The sequence below is a fragment of the Ctenopharyngodon idella genome, chromosome 7, assembly GCF_019924925.1.
Source record: "Ctenopharyngodon idella isolate HZGC_01 chromosome 7, HZGC01, whole genome shotgun sequence".
Classification (NCBI taxonomy): Eukaryota; Metazoa; Chordata; class Actinopteri; order Cypriniformes; family Xenocyprididae; genus Ctenopharyngodon; species Ctenopharyngodon idella.
The window spans coordinates 40,440,396-40,462,525 of NC_067226.1; the positions used below are offsets into that span (position 1 = coordinate 40,440,396).

The 22,130-nt window shown below is 35.4% G+C and overlaps 1 protein-coding gene across 4 annotated transcripts in view; it reads right to left on the minus strand.

Annotated features, from left to right (window-relative positions):
- Positions 1–22,130, minus strand: part of lrp4 (low density lipoprotein receptor-related protein 4) — a 115,474-nt gene that overhangs the window by 53,444 nt on the left and 39,900 nt on the right. For all 4 annotated transcript variants that reach the window (XR_007930922.1, XM_051900355.1, XM_051900356.1 and 1 more), the window contains exons 2-4: positions 8,434–8,580; positions 4,017–4,133; positions 1,020–1,133 (exon numbers count right to left, since the gene is read on the minus strand). Coding sequence is in view for 3 of the 4 variants with exons in the window: in XM_051900355.1 (XP_051756315.1) it covers positions 1,020–1,133; positions 4,017–4,133; positions 8,434–8,580 (378 nt within the window). In the remaining variant the exon portion in view is untranslated. The remainder of the gene's footprint in view (positions 1–1,019; positions 1,134–4,016; positions 4,134–8,433; positions 8,581–22,130) is intronic.

The window sequence follows — 22,130 nt, forward strand, 5'->3', positions numbered from 1 at the left end:
ATTTAAACTTATTGGAAAATGGAATTTCTGTCACTGCTGTGAACTAACCACCACCAGTTTTTTGTTGATTTACAATGAAATGTATCTGCTAAACCTTTTCCAATGATCCGTTCTGTTCTAAGGGTGTAACGGTTTGGTGCATACAGTCAGACAACAAATACAGTCAGTCACAGGCGATCCACACTCTATTCCAGAAGGGGGCGCGCGTGGTAATGCAACGCTATTTGCTAACCAATTTTATGTTTAGTTTTGTCCCCCCCGCCCTGACTTCAATACCGAGGTATGTACCAAACGGTCATGTTTGTGTACCATTATACCCCTAGTCTGTTCTGTTGTCATCTTTCTCTTTTGCTATATATTGCTCTTTCCACTGTCCCTTGGCAGGTACGTGATTCAGACCAGATGGCCCCAATTACAATCAAGGATGACCTGCCTGTTGAGATAGGTTAATGAGAGGAAGAGAGAAAGCATAAACGCCTGACAGACACCACACTACTCTCATGAGGATGCCTTTTTCCTGCACCATTTGTTAACTACCAACTTGTTGCTAAACTTAATGCTGCTGGTGTTTAAATTCTACAACTGTTTTTGTATTTGATGTTGGACAGGGGAGGGCATAACACCTCCATCATTCAAGACATGCTGAGATCAACGGTGCATCCAAAATCGCATAATGTCTGAGTAGGTTCTACATTTGAATTTGAACTTACTTCGCGAATGATATAGTATGTATATGGGTAGTATGAATGAAATTCGGACGCTCTACATCCATGTTGTTATTGTCACGTAACCTATCAGCATCAGTTATGTCACTTCACTGCCATTCATAAATCCTCTCCCGTGGCCTCATGGGATAGTAAAGTGTCCATCGAATGCGCACTTCAGAATCTTGCCGGAAGTAGTAGGTCATCCGCATACTTTTCACCTACTGTTTTTCGAATACTATACAGGGAAGTATTCAACTTCAGACACAGCAAAAGTTTTACAAATCATCCTGAAAGTAGTATAAAGGAACTCACCACACTGCTCATCACTGTTATCTCCACAGTCATTGTCTCCATCACAGTACCACAGGCTGCGGATACAGTATCCATTCTGACAATGGAACTCATCTTCCTCACATTCTCGTGGTGCTGCTCAAAAACAAAAACCATACAATATAATTATAGATATAAAATAAATGTCAGCAATGGGTTTACATAGATCAAACATATGAACTGTTTCCGCAAAACAAAGTCACTTTCTTCTGTTTAAGTAGGGCCCTATGATTTCCACAAGGCGGAAAACGCAGACTGAATTGCGGAAACCAGTCATAATAATAGTGTGGGTTAACTTGAAGAAATTCATTCGAAATTCAAAATATATTACTATTCTACAGTAGAATGCACTTCTCAAAATAATAATAAATTATTTTTAAAATACTTCATAGGTCCGTATTATTTAAAATGTGTAATACATTATTAATTTACCTTATGAACTCAATTTAAAATGTTTTTTTAAAAACATGTTTTTTCTTTTCTTTTTTTTTTTTATAAACTAATGTAATCACTTTTTTTTGGGGGGGGGAGACTTGGAAAATAAATAAAACATTTCATATGGACAAACTAATTTTTAGAAAAATGGAAATTTGTATGTATAAAATAAAATGGAATTTAAGAAAAATTATTTCATAGGGCCCTTGATTAACTAAATTTGTGCACCTCGGTGCTCCAGAAAACGCTAGCAACACTCTGCAGCTACACGATCCAGTGCACTGGTGGCGCTCAAAGCATTTTATTGACACCAGTAAGAGACTCCAGAACAGCAGCATTCAATGTGATGCTGCTTGTATTTACACCACCCACCGCGCCAGACAGACCGACACCAGTGTATTTCTGCACCACTGCACTTTTACTCGCCATACTCACAAAACATAATATCAAACTGCAACAAACCACACTGGAAAAGCAAAAAAACTGAATGAAATACATTTCCCCCCACTCCCTGTTTAAAACATGTTTCTTATTACAATATTTTACATGGTGTTTTATCATTATGTATTAATTGTTTCATGTTTATTACTGTACCTTTTGTTATATTGCCCTGACAGTTTGTAGCAAAACACAAAAACATGGGGTAGAAAGGTCTTACTTGCACAAAAGCGCTTTTCTTCTAAATGAATCAAAATACACAGGACATGCAGTCTTAAAGCAGTCTTTCTTCCATTTTTATTAAATGTCACTAATTCACAGAGGAAGCATGAACTATCACATCATGCTATTATATAATAATATAAAACAAAAGGAGAGAGAAAAGCAAAAAGAGATACTGAATGTAAGAGATGAGGCAGACATAGAGAAATGTGGTGGAAAAGACACTTACTGTACAAAAGCATGTCAATGAAAAATTCATGGAAAGCTTATGGCAGACAGACCCCCCCATCATGAGAAGAGCCTCAAGAGTACAGCGCGGAGAAATATGGGTCAGATGCAAAGATGCTTCTGTTTTTCTCTCACTGCCTCACAGACAGACATACTGTTCCTTTACAACATTAAAATGTGTTATATATGTATATGGGTGTAATGTACATACATATACACTGCCCGGCCAAAAAAAAAAAAAAAAAAAACCCTTGCTGTTTGGATTTAAATAGGAAAATGCTTAAGAGAACATGATTGGATCATTATTGCAGTGCTTATTATGTTTCTAGCATGATCTTCTAATCTGATGGAGTGTGTAGATTTTCATTCACTTTGCCTCAACAGTGGATGGGATCGGATAACTGGACTAACCTGCGGGCCATATTCATTGCACAGCATCTCAAACGTAGATTTGATCATTCTTAAATGTCTGAGCCAAAGTCTGCCATCAGAATGATTTGTTATTCGCAACTTTGAATGGAAGCACAATAGTGACGATCTTAGAACTTCAAAAGGACACAAACAGTATCATAAAATATTATTATTTTATGATAGAACTGCTGCCCTCATGCACTCATGAATGAACGCAGGAGAGTACATGCTGAGGTCAAGATCACTAAATAATAAATGAAATTTCAGTTTGTTTCTCACCAAAACCCTATGCTTTCAGAACACTAGAATACACAGAATGAGTCTAAATCCTTTTATTTTTCAAGCGTTCTCCTTTTGTGCCCCACAGAATTAAGAAGGTCAAACGTGTCTATGATTAAATGACTTAATTAAATACCCAGTAAAATATTCCTTTTAACATTTTCTCGTTCTCGTTCATTGGAAGTATACAGGGCTAGGAGAAGCTTTGTGACAAACACTATTCTTAACCCTCTGGTGCTCCTCATTTAGCGGTTACACTTATACTCCTGGTTAATAGTGGATGAACACCTCAAAAGTAATATTTGTAAAAATGTAATTTTTTTTCAATAATATTTTTTAATATTTTGTATTTTGAGGGAAGTTAATGGTACTAAGTAATATTAATGCAATAATTATGATCCATTTGTTTCCACACTTTTTACAAAACAACACCCATACATTTTTTTCTATTTTTTTTAGTATTATTATTTTTCAATTAACCCCTTCAATGCTGAGTGCTATTTGGTTTAAAGATTGTATTTATTTTTTTTTTTTCCTATAAATTTCTGTAGCAGTCATTTTTAGCAGTCATAACAAGGAGTACAAGTCTTTTTTTTAGGACCATTTAACCTTTTTGAATTATGTCCACAATGTGTGTGTGTGTGTGTGTGTGTGTGTGTGTGTGTGTGTGTGTGTGTGTGTGTGTGTGTGTGTTCACATAGCAAGTGTCACAAGCTCACCATATCATTCCAATGAAATAAAACGTTAAAACAAAATCTAAACGTAAAAATTTTTTGGTCAAAACTTAAACATGAGGGTTAAACATGCTGTTTTAAAGAAATTAAATATACTTGAACTGTTTAAAATGTAAAACATAGAATTGCATTTCAGCACACCATCAACGCAGTCTTAAAAGAACAACAAAACCAAACAAACTAAATTTTTTTTAAAAATATGACAAAAACAAAAAAGATAAAATGTACTCACGACAGTCTTGTTCATCGGAGTCATCCTCACAGTCATTGTCTCCATCACATAACCATGAGCGTCGGATGCATTTTCCATTATCGCAGTGAAAGTCTAGTGGTGAGCATGTGGGCAATACTGAAGGAATGAGATTAAATTAAAAACAATTAAACATCTAATTTCAACTTCTGACATTTTGAATGATAAATAAATCAGAATTATTATAATATTAATATAAATAACAATAATAGCTGTTTTTGATGAGTGTACATACATTTATTCATGAATTGGACCGTTTCGACTACATCTGTTCTCAACAACTCACGGATTCAAATGATTCGGTCAGAGCGAGTCTCCAGTTAACATTTCACTGAATTCACAAGTCTGACTTGATACTTTTCCTGGAGTACTATTTTAATAGAGTATCTGTACTTTTACTCAAGAACTTGATTTGTGTACTTCATCCACCACTGGTAAAAATGCAGAAAGTTTTCTGTGATGGGTAGGTTTAGGGGTAGGGGATAGAATATGCAGTTTGTACAAAATCATTGTCTATGGAAAGTCCCAATAAAGCATGGAAACCCAACATGTGTGTATGTTTGTTTATGTGTGTGTGATGTTAATGGCTCAAACAGTTCATTTGAGTTTAATGTGAGACCAAATATTCACTATAGGGTTCAAATCTGGACTCTGACCAGGCCAAAACATGAGCCTGATAGACTTCTGAAACCACTTCTTGGTTGTCTTTGCAATTTGGGCAGGAGCATTGTCTTGTTGAAAAATAACATCTTATCATTCCTCTTTAGATACCAACTTTTCAATTGCAGGAAAACAAGCCATTCTGCAATATTCTCCTGTACTCCAAAGCATTAAATGGCTTTTCACAGTGAAGTAGCTCACCAATACCAGCAGCTAAAAAGGCTCCCCACACAAAGACAGCTATTCCTCCATGCTTCACTGTGGTAGAGATGCATTTATTATTAGATTTCCCACCAGATTTTTAAAGACACCACTCTGGAGCCTCACCATACAACTCGTGTTTCACTGGGATTTATCACTTCACAGACAACTTCCCATATTCTGCCAAAAACTTCATTCTGCCTTTGATGTTTTTCTGAGACAACAATGGCTTTTTAAGTAGTGCATTTGCTTGAATTTTGCTAATTTCCTGACCAATTATTTGTGGTTAAGACAATTAAAAGCTTAGCCACGTTGGCCCTTTTTTTGCCGAGGAGTGTGTGTATACAGTAAAAACCTGTACAGAAACCATATATCTACATGCGTATATGTCCATAGAAATGTGTGTGCATGGTAATGTTGTGCATGTCTTTTGTGTAGTGAGCACTTCAGTCTTGTTCCTCATTAGGAATCTACATGGAGGAAGAGACTCCTGAGCCTTTCTGTGTTCTCAGGCTACGTTAGACTTTGCCTGAAGGCAGCATTGACAAGAGGCCATTGTTAGGATAGTGAGGGTCCTTAATGATTTTCCTGGTGCTTGTTCTGAACCTCCTTGAGTAAGTATCCTGATGCGAGGGTAGAGGGCTTCTATGGCCCTGTAAAGAGCGACACGCTCAGCTGAGCACATAACCCTCTGCAGGGTCATTCAGCCCTGTCAGGTGCAGTTTGTGAGCCAGGCATTGGTGCTGCCCAAAAAGATGCTTTCTATTGTGCTGTTGTAAAATGATGTCAGAGCCATTCTGAATTTTGCTTTCTGTACCACACTGTGAATGTGAACCATTCCTTGTGAAAAAGAAGAGTTCCTTAATTGTATTGAACGTGCACTTGAAGTATACTTAAAATATGTAATTTTTAATAAACTAATATTATGTTATTTGCAAGTACAAAGAAATAAAAGGCCACTTAAGTGCAGAGTCTTCCTCTGAAGTAAATTCTTCCAGAATTATTCCTCACCGCATCTCAAAACGATGTACATGAATCTGACTAAGCTTGATGCATTTTTCCGAGCTGATGCAGACGTTCGCTCTCTGTTGCATGTATCGCCTCAGAATTTGCATCTGAATAGCGTGCACGCGGTCCGATGTGGCCGCATTAGTGGATAATGAGCTGACTCGCGAACGACTGACATCTCTCTCTTTTCAAACAGATTACATAAACAGAGAATATTCATTTTACATGATTTAAAACCTGACATTTCAACATTTCTTTAGACACGTCTCATGTTTGTGTGATAAGTATTCACTAAGTTGCATGTTAGTTTTCTTTATTTTGCAAAAAGCACAACATTTTGTTTTGTTTTTCTGTGAGTGTATACAAATATAAACTGTGGAATATCTTCTTTTAATAATATATAACTCTCATTTGCACGTCCAAAATCGCCGAAGTATTTTTAGTCTCTTTCGCACTGGTAAGAAAAAAACCGAGGCGGTATCACCGGCGTGACCACCGACCTCTGAGTGTTAAAGAACGCACACTTTCATTACTGTCACTTAAGCACACTTTTAAAAAGTGCACTTTGTAATATGTTCAATTAAAAGTTTTAAAGTACATTTTGGGTCATAATGTTTTAATAATATTTTGTTGTGCTTTAAAGTACACTTATTTTGATGTGTTGACTAACATACTAAAACACATTTGATTATAATTTAACTTCATAAGTTTTGACTCTGTCGCCATCTCTGTTTGAAACCTGCAATTGCAGCTATTTGCAGAATTATCTTTACGTGGATTGTGCCTCGGCACGGCTCCTCAGCGCGGATCAATCTAATGTTTGCTGTCAGTGTCCACATCGGTGTGGATACTGTACTTCTGAATCACAGATTGTAGTCTTGAAGTATGACCAAAGTAAGAATTTTCACCAGAAAATGTCATCTGAACAAGTAACAAATCTGCCACTATTGTTCTGACCAACTGAGGGAAAAAAAGCATTACAATAAACCGCGCTGCCAATGGTGATTAAATCTTACAATCGTTTAGCTCGGATCATGTCAAACCATGCAAATTATTATTATTGTTATACTTAGTTCTCAAATTGTTAATGTTAACAACATCAACATTGCATGACTATGTGTATTTAGTGTGTATTAGCGTTACCTGTAGATTTCAATTTCTGTACAGTCTAATCTCTAACGTTAATTTGTCATACCATACAATCCGCCATCCAAATGATATGTTTAATTATTGCAGCTGCTGTGAGAAAAGGCTATAAATGATCTGCCTCACATGCGTTATAGCCTACTAGCTGGGACTCGTTCTTCATGTAAACAGACGTGACGTAATGACACAAAGACGAACTGCGACATGCTTGAATTTCCAGCGAAAACCCACCAGTACCACCCGAATTATAAAACATTAATACAAACTTACCATTGTGAATCAGGCTAAGGTAAGGAGATAGTTTTGAACACTGGCTGGTTATGTACTTGCTCCAAAATTGATTTTGGATCATTTTTAACCAAAAAAAAAAAAAGAGTTACGGACAGCAGCTTTAAATTTAATATATTTTAAATATACTAAAATGCAATTTCATCATTACATGACATATGTTTTAAATATAAATGACACTGAAGTATACCTCAGTTATTTTACTCTAGTTAGTTTAGTTGTCTCTTGTCAGCACTCTAATGTTCAGCCAATTGCTTTTAATATAAAATTTAAATTAAAATAAACGTATGTATGACTTTCATGTCAAGTGTCCGAAAACCTCACATTCAGTTCACACCAAGTATGTTCTTATGAAGTATATTATTCCATTAAGTACTCTTTATAAAAAGTAAACTACTTCTTTTTCACAAGGGTTGTATATACATGCTAGACAAAGCTGCTCAACAACTGCGTTATGTAGATCTGTTTGTCATATTTCACAAAAAATGGACTTCAGTTTCAGACATGCTAAAGTATTTACATGACATTTCATAAAGACAAATGATGGTTTTAGTCTGACTGAAATTGACTTTTAAAGTGCATGTAAATGCACTTTGTGATGTACAATCAATTTCAATTGTATTCCATTTGTACAATCAATTTGTACAATTCAATTGTACAATCAATTTTAATTGATTGTAGATAAATTCTCACTTCATCCTAGTGCTCCTTTTGTTCTCTGTTCAAAAGAATCACGTCACTGTTTTAAAGACCGAGAAACCACTACAAGCTCTACAATGCATGAGTGAGATTTCCAAATGTTTTAGACTGAATCGCAAACCAATTCAGAACATTTTGCTAACCCGTTTGACCAATTAATGGAAAATTCATTTGAAGTGCGCTCAATACTGCAACATTTGAAAAAGAGATATTCCAGCAAATATATACATGTACACTACCTTTCAAAACAACTTTTGTAGTCAAAGCAGAGGACTGAATAACTAATTTTACCTGTCTTTAAATAAATAAATACATGTGTTTGTGCGTGTGTATTTGTTTTATGTAATTATATTATGTTATTGCATTCTCATGAACGTGTGTGTGGTAAAAGACTCACTGCAGCCGTCTTCATCACTGTGATCCCCGCAGTCATTGTCCCCGTCACACTGCCACTGTGCCGGGATGCATGTGCACTCGCCAAATGCACTGACCGCACATGTGAAGTGATTTCTTCCACAGGAGCATTCAGCAGCACTTAAAACACCTACAAAATACACAAACAAATGAAGTCAGCTACTAAAGTTCAATGATAAGAGAAGGAGGCGGGATTATATTACGGCATTTCTTAAAACCGTTGTTTTATGTTAGTTCATATTGTTAAACCTAAGATGTGATGGATAACATGTAGCTCTTTGGGGTCTCACTTCCTAGTTGTCAGTCTGGCATTTGAAGTCCAAGAAAATACAGAGGCCTCACCAGACACAAACAGCAGGTCATTATCCTGTCTTAATCACTGATTGCATCTTTCTATCTAGAGAAATGCAAAGAATGTTTATGAGAATCACCATTGGCTTACATTCCCAAAATCACATGAGGCAAATTATTAAACAAAATAAAGGTGAACCTTGTAATGTCACAGACATGATAAACACTTTAAATCCAATACGATGAATAGAATTTCATTCAACTTGTTCCAACTAAAATGACTATTACACTACTACTCTCAACAATATGTTGCAATGCTTGTAATTTCTTCTAAACACAATAATTCAAGGATGTGTCTTAACTATTCCAGCCCACCTCCCTTCTTTCAAGTATGTGGTTAAATATGTATATTTCATGAGAATGACTATTTACTTGGTTTATTTTCAGATCATTTGCATCTATTTATTCCTCTCTGCTTCATCCCACTGTATTAGAATCTGCTTGCTTTGGACAGGATTATAAGAAAGTAACCGAATAAAAAAAGTGTAGGGAATCAAGCAGAGTGAACTTGGCATGTAGAAGCACATGGTTCTGTGTTCTTTTTTGGCAAGCTTGAATAATTACAGCCCTTCTCTTGTGGGAGATCAAGTTATATATGCCATGTTTAGTCACTAAATGGAGCAAGACATTCATCATGTATGCTTTAAAGACTTGCCATTTCTATTTCAAAGTCAAAAACTCCTTAATATCTTTGAAATAAAGTAAACAACATCACTGATAAAAGTAATATATTTTATATACATAGTCCTAAAGCAAATTTGCATGCTTATAATATTTTTACAAAAGCATTTATTATTAAAAAGGTGCAGTAAGCAATTTCTGAGAAAAAACTGCTGACATTTGAAATCAACCCAAACAAACACACCCCTCCCTTCATTGCTCCGCCCCAAAATGCACAAAACACACAATGCAAGAGTGGATGTCTCTTTGTCATAGATGAAGATGATGACAAGAATGTACCAAAAAAATGAACATTAAGTACACAGGAAGAGTTTATTCTTAGTCACAAGAAGCACGTCAGCTCAGGACAAACAATGGCTCTCAAAACTGTCGTTACTATAGCTAACATTACAACTAGACTTGTGCCGATATTCGGTAATGCGATATATCGCGATAATGAATATGCACGATATTGTTATCGTGGGCATTTCAAAATATAATAATAATTTATTACCAATTATTACAATTTTTATAATGCATTTAAGAATACTTTCCTCAGCAACCGTATAAAATGCACAACACCGCTGTATTCTGCGTCAAAGGGACACGCGCTCAGATGTAAACAAGCCCATGAGAAGCACACGCGGAATGAGTGAAGGAGACGCACTGAATGAAAGTGCACGTTCACTCTCTGACAGCAGAGGGCGCTGATGGAACAGCAGAATGCAGCGGTTACCCCGGAAACCCCGAAAACAAAGCAACTGCGCTAGTGAAGTTTTTAAAATGCTTCAAAACGCCAATTCATTTTTTTGTAATCTCAATGTTGTTCATCACAGCACCAAATACTTAATACTTAAAGACTTAATAGGCTATTTATTTTCAAACTTAAACATTTTTATATTTTAATCTGGACTACAACATGCCCTAATGATTAGAAATGTTCTGATTATTTGTTATTGTTCAGTAAAACTTTGAGACATACTGCTTCATTAGTTAACATGTTAATTCATTATTACCAAACTGACAATGAAAAATACTTATAAAGCATTAATTATTCTTAGTTAATGTTAATTTCTTAGTTACTGTTTAATAACATTACTAAAATTAAAAGAACTTATTTAATGGACCTGAGATAAAGCTTACAATGATCAGTTGTATTTCTTAACTAACATTAACAAAAAATAATACTTTCTGTAACAAATGTAGCTATTTCTCAATCTTATTGAGCATTGTTGTAAGGTGTTACCTGTTGTTCTTCATAGCCTAATTCTTTTGCATTTTAATCTGTTTGAAATTTTTACTTTATATATTTTTTGTGTATTGTATTATTGTATTTAAACATTCAGAGTTATTTTTGTTATTACAAAAAGAGTTCTTAAACCTGTTATACTATGACAACACTTTTTTTTGCAACTTATTTCAATATCGTGATAATACCGTATACCGTGATAAAAGCTTCAGCAATTATCGCAAATGAAAATTTGAATACCGTCACATGCCTAATTACAACAGCATATCTTGGTTCTGTGAAACACAGCAAAATGTTTCTCACGTATGAAACAAAAAGCAACCTCTGCATCCATTTTCAGACCTTCCCACTTCAGTCTCTTCAGCGCTGGAAAGCTTTTCTAATATTAACGTGGGTCCTAAAGCGCTTGCCTGATTTTAACCCTTCTTTTTCCAGTGATATTCCACTGACCTTTTCTCTTTTATAATGTCTCTCAGCCATCTCTCTTTCTACAGTATTTTCTTCAAATGTCCCTCTTGCTCACTCTCTCTCCTCCCCTATCATGAGTGGACACGCCCCCTACTGCTGATTGACTACAAGTGTGTTTGTGGTGCTCAGTTCAAACATTTTTAACAGTAGTTCTCAGAAATCACTTACTGCACCTTTTATGCTTATTGATATTGCTGATAGACCTGATATTTGACAATCAGCTAAACAGGTAAAAATGTCTTTCTGTAAGTGATACATACCATACATACAGTCCCAAACATATTTGGGCACTTGGAATAAAGCAGTAAGCCCCAAGAAGCTGTTAAAAATTCACTGTAAACCACGGCTTCTTGGGGCTTATTCCTTTTATAAAACGGTTACCACACAATACAAATATTAAAGCCAAAAAATACGTATCAATGCAAATTTCATGAAGTAAAATCATTAAAAGCATTCCTTCCGCTGGAAAAAATAGTCCCTGACAGTGAACAGCAACAGAAGTTACATATATTACGCCATTAGATGGCGGCAAAGATTGTCTTTATGAGCGAGTCGCTCAGTCGCAGAGACTTTTTTATTGAAACTTGTTGTGAACACAGAACAAGACGCAAATGACAAATGCTTTGACTAGCGCTGTCAGTGTCAGCAGGGCATGGGAAAAGCCATTACATGTTAAAAGGACAAGATCGCAGACATTCAAACTGATTTTTTTATTATGAACATAGGACTGACCTGAAGGAAAATGCTAAATCTGAATGCAGGTAATACACTCGGTCACTCGATATCTCTCTCACAATACTATCCAACATAATGCAGTAAGCTTCAATAAACAAAATCAATTGAGAACAAACATATGTTTATGTTGCTAAGACAGACACAGCAACACTCAGTGGCGTAGCGATACTTATGTAACGCGGTCAGCTGTGTGTTTTCGGGAATTTTACAATGGCTTTCAACGCGGCTCAACCAATCAGAATCAAGGGCCAGAACTATCTGTTTTATAAATGACATTTTTTTGTCATATTTTAAAGATGGCTAAAGTAGACTTTACATTTTCACAAAAATTAATTTATTAGGTTTTAAATTATAAACCACAAATGTATTTAGCAGATGCTTTTATCTTTTACAATGCATTCAAGGTATACATTTATCAGTCTGACAACAATTACCGTTCAAAATTGAGAGAAAACATACAATTCTAAAACAAATCAAATTTAATGCAATGAAATTCATACTTGAAGTGTGCCTTAACTGTCCAAAAATATTTTGGGGATACTGTTTTTCAGATCCATTGTAATTCATTTTGAATAATTAACAAATATAATAAATGCTTTTTAATCTATTAATTACACTGCCTTTATTTCAAAAAGTTTTTTTTTTCCATAAATACATTTTCTCTGTGCTTAAATGCCAGCAGCCAACAATTGGCAGCAGTTGGCCACATCCACTGATCTAGAGTCGTCTTATCGCATTTCAGTAGTAATTATGGTTTAGACTTGACCAAGGCATGTGGTTATGGGTATCTGTGTGCCAAAGCAGAAACCAGAAGCAACTGGTTGAGTGAGAGGATTCACCAAATTCTTTGTGCGATCTAAGATCATACCGATTAAATGCTCGAGTATGCATGAAAGCAGAATGTTGAACTGCAGATTAGGACACTGACTGGCAAGACATAACTAGTATTGATGGAGATTTTGGATTGCTCTACATTATGTTATGTTATGTTTAGCATCCAGTAGCACCATCATAGAACCAGGACTGGTAAAATTGGCATGCAAATGTGGATATTAGGGTGGAAATAAAAAGCATTGAAGCTGTGCACCCACACATATGCATTTCCTAAAAAAAAGTAATTTATTAATTTCCTTATTTTTGCTCAAAGCAGATAAATATAGCAAATCTGAGGAGACCAATTAAGTGAGATCACTTGTACAATAAAAGAGCAGCAGATTAGTCTGTACTCAAATTATCCAAAACATCATCTTTTCATTTTCCAGCTTTCCATCTCAATTCCACCCTTCCATTTGCTGAAAACCCCTCACATCTGGAATCTCTTCTCTCCCCCCCCTGTGGCATTGGTTGCTCTCTGTTACAGACACTGGCAACAAAAAAATGGCAATACCTCACTGTGTGTGCATGTGTAACTGCCGTTCTCTCTAATTTCTATACCGTGAAATTACCCCTCAACCACAAAGATATATCAACATGTCTTTCCAGAAAGCTGTCAGACTTCTAAGCTTAACCCCTCAAATGCGAAATGAAGACACAGCTGTGGATGTATGAACGGGAGCCACCCTTTCAGCAAGAAAAGAAAGAATCTACATTTAAAAAGTTATTCAACATTGATGAAAGATTTGCTTACAACAGCTCAGCAGTACTACAAGTTGGTTAATCTATTCATTGTGTTATAAATGGAATTTTTATATATATATATATATATATATATTTTGCTCGTTTTAATAGAGTAAAAAAAAAATCAAAAAGGAGCTGAAAGAGTGAAAAATGTGGAGTGAAAATGTTTAACTATAACTAAAAACAAAATCTGTAAAATTTAAAAATAAAAACATTTTCATTACTTGAAAGCTAGTTGCCAACATCTCATTTTTCAGTTAGTTTAAGTTGAAGTAAAATAAACTAAAACTTATATAGACAAAACTAATAGAAATGACAAAAACAATAATTACTAAATTCATTCTTTAAAATCAAGATGAAAACAGAAAATGTAAAAAATAAATATTGAATATATTCTAATATAAAATCTAATATAAAGTTAAATCAAATCAATAATAAAAACTATAATTAAACATCAATAAAATAACATTGGTTGAAACTTGTAGTCTACAATTGTTCTGTGTTTTACATAAAATGTCAACATCAATGTGATAAAGTTGATATGATTAGGCATGATGAGTATGCTATTGTGAGATATTTGGCAATAATAATAATAATAATAATAATAATAATAATAATAATAATAAAAAGTTATTGATAAAAATAGTTCACCAAACAAGAAAATGTGATCATCTACACATTCAAACATTGTGAATTAAGATTGGCCTTAAACATATCATGAAATGTCTTGAGGTTTCAAGTTTAAATGTGAAATCAAATATGGAAAGTAGTCAAATAGGATTACAACTAAAAAATGGTATTTGATAATCAATTAAATAATTAGGTTGATTATTTCTTGGAGAGGCTCCAGCATCTGCATTTTGGAGAATGGATGCAAAAAGCTAAATGTTTTCCTACCGACAAATATGAAAATTGAAGAATATAAGAAAAAAATATATATATACATCAGTCACAATGATAAATAAAAACAAAAGCACAAAATAAGCTAGCATTGCTGGACAGACCTGACGTTTGCCACTCAACTGAACAGATGTCTGAAACATGAACTGAAAAATGTCCACCTGTAAGTGAAAATGTATTTATTTACTTCCGTCCCCTTTTCACTGAACTGAGGAGGATGTTCACAATGTTTCTTATAAGGTTGGGGGAAACCTGAACTGGTTTTTGGTTTTAAAGTTTAAAATATCTGCAACACAACCGTAACATTTACAAGCCCCATAGAGAAAATGGAGAGAGACATTTGACAGATTTAAAACGAGGGTATCCTATTGCAGATGCCAAGTGCAGAGTTTTAGTTTTGAATGAAGAGGTACAGTAAAGGGGAAAGATACAGTATGATGTATTTAGAGGGTTAAAAAAAAAAAAGAAAAGGGAAAAGGACTGGAAAAGAAAAAATAGGGCTGGTCGTTGAGTGCCGGTTCTTTTCCATCAGTCAGCCATTTTTAATGAACTTGGCTGTTCTAGCCTGCATTTGAGGCAGAGCTGAGAGTCAGTGGGCTGAAGGAATGGGAAAGGGGAAGTGTAACGGTGGCATGAACGTGAAAGGAGAGAAAAGAAGTTCAAAATGCAGCATTAGCAGCCTCGACTCCGAAACATGCAAACAGAGTAGGGTAAGAAGGAAAGATGCCCTCCTCAAGAACAATGGGCATTTATTTTTAAATTGTAACACATTTAGACACAAGTTTAGCATTTGCAGGATTATTATGCAATCAGCTAATGTGTTTAAGGAAATAAATGGAAACATTTGCTAAATTATTTGTCATAGTACGAAATGTACTGAAAACACCTCAAATGCTTTATGAAGAATGACATAATGATGCCACTCTGAATTTTTGAGCTTTACTTACAATACGACAGCCAGCGTGAACCAAATAAAATCTGACATTATGAAACTGTGAACACTGAAAACAACTGGTGCAGGATTTCCTTTGAAATCATTTTCACTCATTTAACGCAATTAATTACAAAGAATGTTACAAAGAAATTCAAAAGCAAATAACACATTGAAACAAACATTAAATTATTATAGTATTGTAAAACTAAAACAAAAGCTGTAAATAAAACAGTGTATATGAATTATTTGGAGAATGAATTTAAACATTAAAGCAGTTAAAAAATAGGGTGGTTCTACCCATAGGTTGAGGTAAAAAAAAAAAAAAAAAAAAAATAATAACAATAATAATTGAAACATATGCGTCGCTGAATCGTTCACAATAAGATCAATAACTTGCATTTAGAAAATACATAGGGCATATTTTTATTTCATTCCAACTTTAACACTGGGAATGCAGAATGAATGAAATTGAATGAATGAAATGAAATGAATCAGTTTACTTAAATGGCACAATATGTAAGATTTTGGAATTAAAATATCCAAAAACCATTAGAACAATGTTATATATTTTGTTGACTTGTGTACTTACATTATCCCAGATGTTTCCAAGAATATTTAAATCCAGAGAAATAAGCAATTTTAACCAGTGTCCCGACCCTCACTGCGTCGCCTATCAGTGACGTCATACCTGCGTTTCCCTCGATTTCTGGTTTTATTTTGTAGAAACCATGGAAATACCAAAAACACTTTAATATATTATGTGTCATCAGACAAGAGAACAACTGTTTGGATACATTTATAGGCAGAAAACTAATCATTGTTTTATAGCTCAACAATGTTAGCCTTATTGTTTGAATCTCGTTTTCTTGATTTTCTTGATCAAGCTTACTACAGTGTGCAACAAGTGTCATAGCAGCTGCCGAGCGAACGCACAGAGTAACGCTATAACATCATTTTCAACACACTCAAATGTATCAAATATGATAAAACAGCACTGTGTTACCCCACATGCGCTTGACTGGAAGAAGCGGAAGTGGCGACTGTGGCATAAAAGTTCTGCTGCTCTTGAGCCGTTTGTCGCGCTCGTCTCTCATTAGCAATCGCTCCAGCGGCCTCGTTCCTCTCCCACAGCACTCGGCCCTGCTCTGCTTCATACTCCAGTAACGTTAATAATCTCAACCATGAACATGATTTCTGCCCGAGTCCCATCCTGATTCTTTTCCACCGCTCAATCTCGGCATCATCAAGATATGCCTTTATTTTGAATAGGCGACCTCTAGCAGTGAAATATTACATATTGTGCCTTTAAAAGGTTTTGCATGCCATTTTACATGGTTTTGTAAAAATGTTTGCATATGTTCAAAACTGATTTCTTGTGTTTTTCATTTGTTTCTCTCACCCTAATTCCAAATGTATTAGTGCAGAACAAGGAATCCGCTGTTGTGTTCAGACACAACAGGAATTCGCTTACAAACAGACTGTCGTACTGTGAAGTCGTATCTGTTCACAAAGAACCACAGAATTGCTGGCAGTTGGAGGGGAGACAAACTGTCATTGTTCTTCCCAAGATTTCTTCAAATGTAATACCTAACCCATCTTAGGACTTGTCCCTTTTGCAAAGCAGAATATTTGTCTGTTTTGGCTGCTTTGCAACAATATGTACTGTGAAAAAGGGCAATACAAAAATAATTAGACTAAAATTCACAGCAGTTAATAGTTATTCAGTCTCAATTTGGAAGAGGAATCAGTAATATCTTGGATCATTTTACAGTCAGCGGAGGTGATATGCAACCACTATGAGCAAGGGTAAGATTTGTAAACCTTTGAGTTCATTTGTCATGCATAATCAGTAGTGTCATTATTAAGGGAGAGTAGGGTAAGCTGGGCCACACTTATGTTGTCCTGTAGGGAAGGACAAAGAAGACAGGAGATTAAAGGAGACTAATTCAACTAATTATATTTCAAAGTATCTATTAATCTCCCATAGTAGCACTACAAATTACTATGGTTAACATTACAATAGATTTTACAATAGTTATGTTTAACTAATTTATCTTAGTCAAATGCTTTTCATTTTGCCGTTTGTGTATGTTTTGAGTAGACAATCACTATATTACGACATCTAAACTACTACTACTACTCACCATTTTAACTACCTTGCATTTATGTTCCCTATCTCTTCCTCTTTTGTCTCCTCACCTGACTTTTATGAATGTTTGCCACATTCCTCTGATGTTCTTACTACAAAATACTTGTTTGACTCCATTCCAGTTACCCAGACACTGCTATATGCTCTATATTGTCTGAGCTACCAGCTCAGAAATACACCAGTGTAAAAATAAGCCCACCCAGAGAGCCTTTCACAGGACGCATGCATCAGCAAACTCTCCCTACACACACAGACAAAAACATCTCTGGATCAAGCTGATCTAAGCAGATGTAATGACTAAACAATTCCAGCACTGAAATGATTTGTCTTGAGGCTTAAGTAGCTTGTCTGGATAACCTACAATCTTCTATAGCCAAACTTGACTACCAGCATGAAGTCTAGTCTACTTTGCAGCTTATTCTGGCCAAGACCAGCCCAATTAGACCATCTGACTGATTCAAAGAGAGTTAGTTTTGATTTGAACAAGCAGTTTAGGGGTGTGTTTGTCTGAAATAGTCCCAATAAAATACCAATGTACTGTAAACACTGCCACCTTTCTCATTTTAAGAAACATTTAAAGGTACTCTTTCAAAAAGTGAGAAAAAGAGAATGTGACAGAGCTCATAATAAAATGAGAATCAACATTGTTATAAAATGTTACAATGTTATAAAAGCGAGGCGGAGATGGCGTTTAGCAGTTTATTGTAAAGCATTATCTATTGTGAAGGGCCATTTCATTAGTGTCGTTGTAGCGCCAGAGATTGTATATTAAAGGGATATTAGAGGGTCTGTATCTCTTACCATTGGAGAAAGCGTAACGGCTAACTTAAAGGGTTAGTTCACCCAAAACTGAAAATTCTGTCATTAATTACTCACCCTCGTGCCGTTCCAGAGTTCGGAGTGCCAAAGTCACGTGATTTCAGCAGTTTGGCGGTTTGACACGCGATCCGAATCATGATTCGACACGCTGATTCATAATGCTCCAAATCTTCCTGAAGCAGTGTTTTGAAATCGGCCATCGCTAAATAAGTCGTTATTTTGTTTTTTTTGGCGCACCAAATATATTTTCGTCACTTTATAATATTAATACTGAACCACTGTACTCACATGAACTGATTTAAATATGTTTTTAGTACCTTTATGGATCTTGAGAGAGGAAATGTCATTGCTCCCTATGCAGGCCTCATGGAGCCATCGGATTTAAACAAAAATATCTTAATTTGTGTTCCGAAGATCATCGAAGGTCTTACAGGTGTAAAACGGCACGAGGGTGAGTAATTAATGACAGAATTTTCATTTTTGGGTGAACTAACCCTTTAATAACGTGCGGTACCTCTCAGCCTATCGTGTAATGGCAGTGACATCAGTGCCCGCCGTTCAAAACTCCTTCCCTGCGTACCGCCCATACCGTCAGAGCAGGAGCATTAGCATTAGCCGTTACTATTTTTTGGCTAAAGGTTGCAGGCTTGCCTTCCAGTGGCTTTGGTAGCACTGTGTTGGAATTTATTTTCAAGGAAGTGCCGTTCCTATTAATAGGTATAGATTCAGTAACATCTCCAGCTAGTCAGTTTGAGATCCTTTCCATCTAAACTGGTTATATCTCTTAAAGGTTTAGGGTAGGCAATTGCGGAGAGGCTAGTAATAGCAAGTTAGCTTTGAAAGCATGAGATCCCACCCTCCCTTCAGAGCACTCTCCAAAGCCATGCCTCCTTCAAAACACATGTACACACACAGCCAGAGCAGAGTCTGCAAAATGTCATGAGAGACAGCGTTAAATTACTTTATATCTAAAAGCACATAACATTACTAATTAATAATGAATGTAAACAACTTACAGAGCTCTTACTTGTACCACCTGACTGCTGCAGATTCATTTCAGCGTTGATGGTGTTGACATAGGAACACATAAATAAGAGTGAGGACGTGAACAGGATAGAACAGGTAGTATTCAAGTTACGAAGAAAGTGTAAACTGGCGTCGCATCAGTTACACTTTGTCCGTAAGGACGTAGCGTAAGCTTTTTGAACTGCAAGAGTTTTACACTTTCTTCGTATGTTGAATACGGAAGGCGATCTGTCAGAAGCTAGATATTTTACTTCATAACTTGTTAAATATGGATTTTTTTTTTTTTTTTTTACACAAATGCATCGCTTCGCTTCAGAAGGCCTTTATTAACCCCCCGAAGCCGTGTGGAGTACATGTTTATGATGGATGGATGTAAATGGAAGCACTGTCTTCAGCTCATACTCGTTGGTCCTGTTCACTGCCATTATAAAGCTCGGATGCATCATGATATTTATTAATATTTCTCCGATTGTGTTCATCAGAAAGAAGAAAGTCATATCCACCTAGGATGGCTTGAGGGTGAGTAAAGCTTGGGCTAATTTTCATTTGAAAGTGAACTAATCCTTTACTATTTAGACCACTTCTATTATTGATTGCTATCAGGATGTAAAGAGAGTTTCAAACAGTATAACAAAAAGTGTTAATAAAACAAATTGCCTCCCCTAACTTTAAGCCTAGTAGTGAATGATTTGTGAGCAGAAAGTTACCAAAGGGCCAAAAGTTACACAGTGTACCTTTAATAAATAAATCAATACACTGAATAAAACAAATCAAAAGCCGAAATGAGCTGAGATTACAGACATTACTCAAAAACAAAGCAAATTACATTATTCTGCTCGTGGAAACCAAGTGTCTAAATATCTAAATATCTTTTTAAAATTTTGATGTCACTAACCTTGCAAAGTTTGGCAAATCTGAAATCATTTTTGGTTGCCAACACTTTGCACATATTTATGAGTTTGTGTATGTAGCTTATAGTTTCTTCTCATTTACTCACATTTATTTTGTGCATTTACTGTGTGCATTACTTTGCATTGCCACAACTTTTGGTTTAAAATCCTGCATCACTTTAAAGCCCGCTGCTAAGGACTATAAATGTCATTGTGCATAAAGTCATGGCTTCTCAGCTGATCACTTGCATACAGTGCCAGATGTTTCGTTTGTCTTCATCCATCAGCAGGGAGGAATTCACCTTGAGAAGTGTAAGATGATAGCTAAACTCACAAAGAAGGTCACAGAGTTACATAGGCACACACATATGAAAGTTAGTGGAGATTAATGAGATTCAGTTTGAGTCGTGATGTTATGTCAGATGAAAGGAAAAAAGGATTTAGCAGTTGCTTTTCTTCATCTACTACACACAATGTCTTCCACACATAAAGATGCTATGCATACACTTCTCAGAAAAATCACAGATGGGCTCAAACAGACATCTAGCATGCCTGTTTCTAATCCCTCATCTGACAGCACTCACTAACATCCTGTCCTTAAGGAAGAAGAAGCACCATTTTCTTCAAGGGTCACTTGTTTCCCTGTGGACATGCCTCATCTCACAAAGACACTTTTGTTCCATTTGAACTACAGCTCATCTCTCTGCTCGGGTAGGTTAGAACTGTGATTTCAAGAAATCTATCCTTCTTTCTGTTATTTGAATCTGAAAATCTCTTACATTTACACAGTTACCAACTTTATTCATCTTTCCTGGTTCAGAACGGCTAGGGTATTAAGAAAGGTAACATCTGTAACTAAAGAAGAATATGAAAATTAGCACACGCAGCCGCAGAACCAACAGCAACAGTGGCAGATCTATTACTACTTAATGTAACGTACAGCATCCCCTCCAGTGATTTAAACAAAAGTAGTTTTAAAGCCATAGTTATAGCCATGTATAATGTAATACAAAACAGTAGGTGTTTCTTTCTTACCATATAATACTATGGGCTGATATAGATTTCCACATGCAAGAAAAATACATATAAATGCCAAATAAAATTAAATAAGTTATAAATACTTATTATTATGGGTGTAATGGTATACAGAAGTCACGGTTCGGTACATACCTCGGTTTTGGGGTCACAGTTCGATACGAGTTCGGAACAACAGGAAAAAGCAACACCAACCCCCAACACTCAAAAAAAATGAACTTTTACTGTTGTTGGTTTCACTTAAACCATCCTTGTTCACATTACTTAAAAAAACCCATGTAACTACATTAAGTTAACTGCATTGTTTCTACTAAAAGTGAGTATTGTCAGCTTTACTTAAGTGTTTGTTTAGTCAGCTTAACATTGCTGAGTAAAACACACAAATTAATGTTGACAACTAACTGGGCAGTAGATCCGTTGTTCCCAGCATGCTTTGCAAGGGACTGCATTAGGAGAGTAAATTTAGGGATTAAAGTGATATTTTATGTGTTTTTCAGTAAAAGAAAAGATGTTGTTAGTTTATGTTAGTGTTTAATGTTTAGTTATATTGAACATTTAGAGAAGTTTCTGTAATGTTTTTGAATTTTGTGGTTACCATTATACAGAAGAGTGGCGCCTGTGTTTAGGCTGTGACCACTCATATATGCATGTTTATAGGATTGAATTCCTGCTCAATTAAATTGAGTTTGTTCAACGAGTTATTCTTTTGAGTGAGCAAATAGTTAATTTAAGGTAAATTAAGTCAATAATGTGTTCACATACATAAACTTTTATAAATTTAACATTTAACAAAGTACACTGCACATATAAATATTATGTAACAGTGACAAATTCAAATGATTTGTAT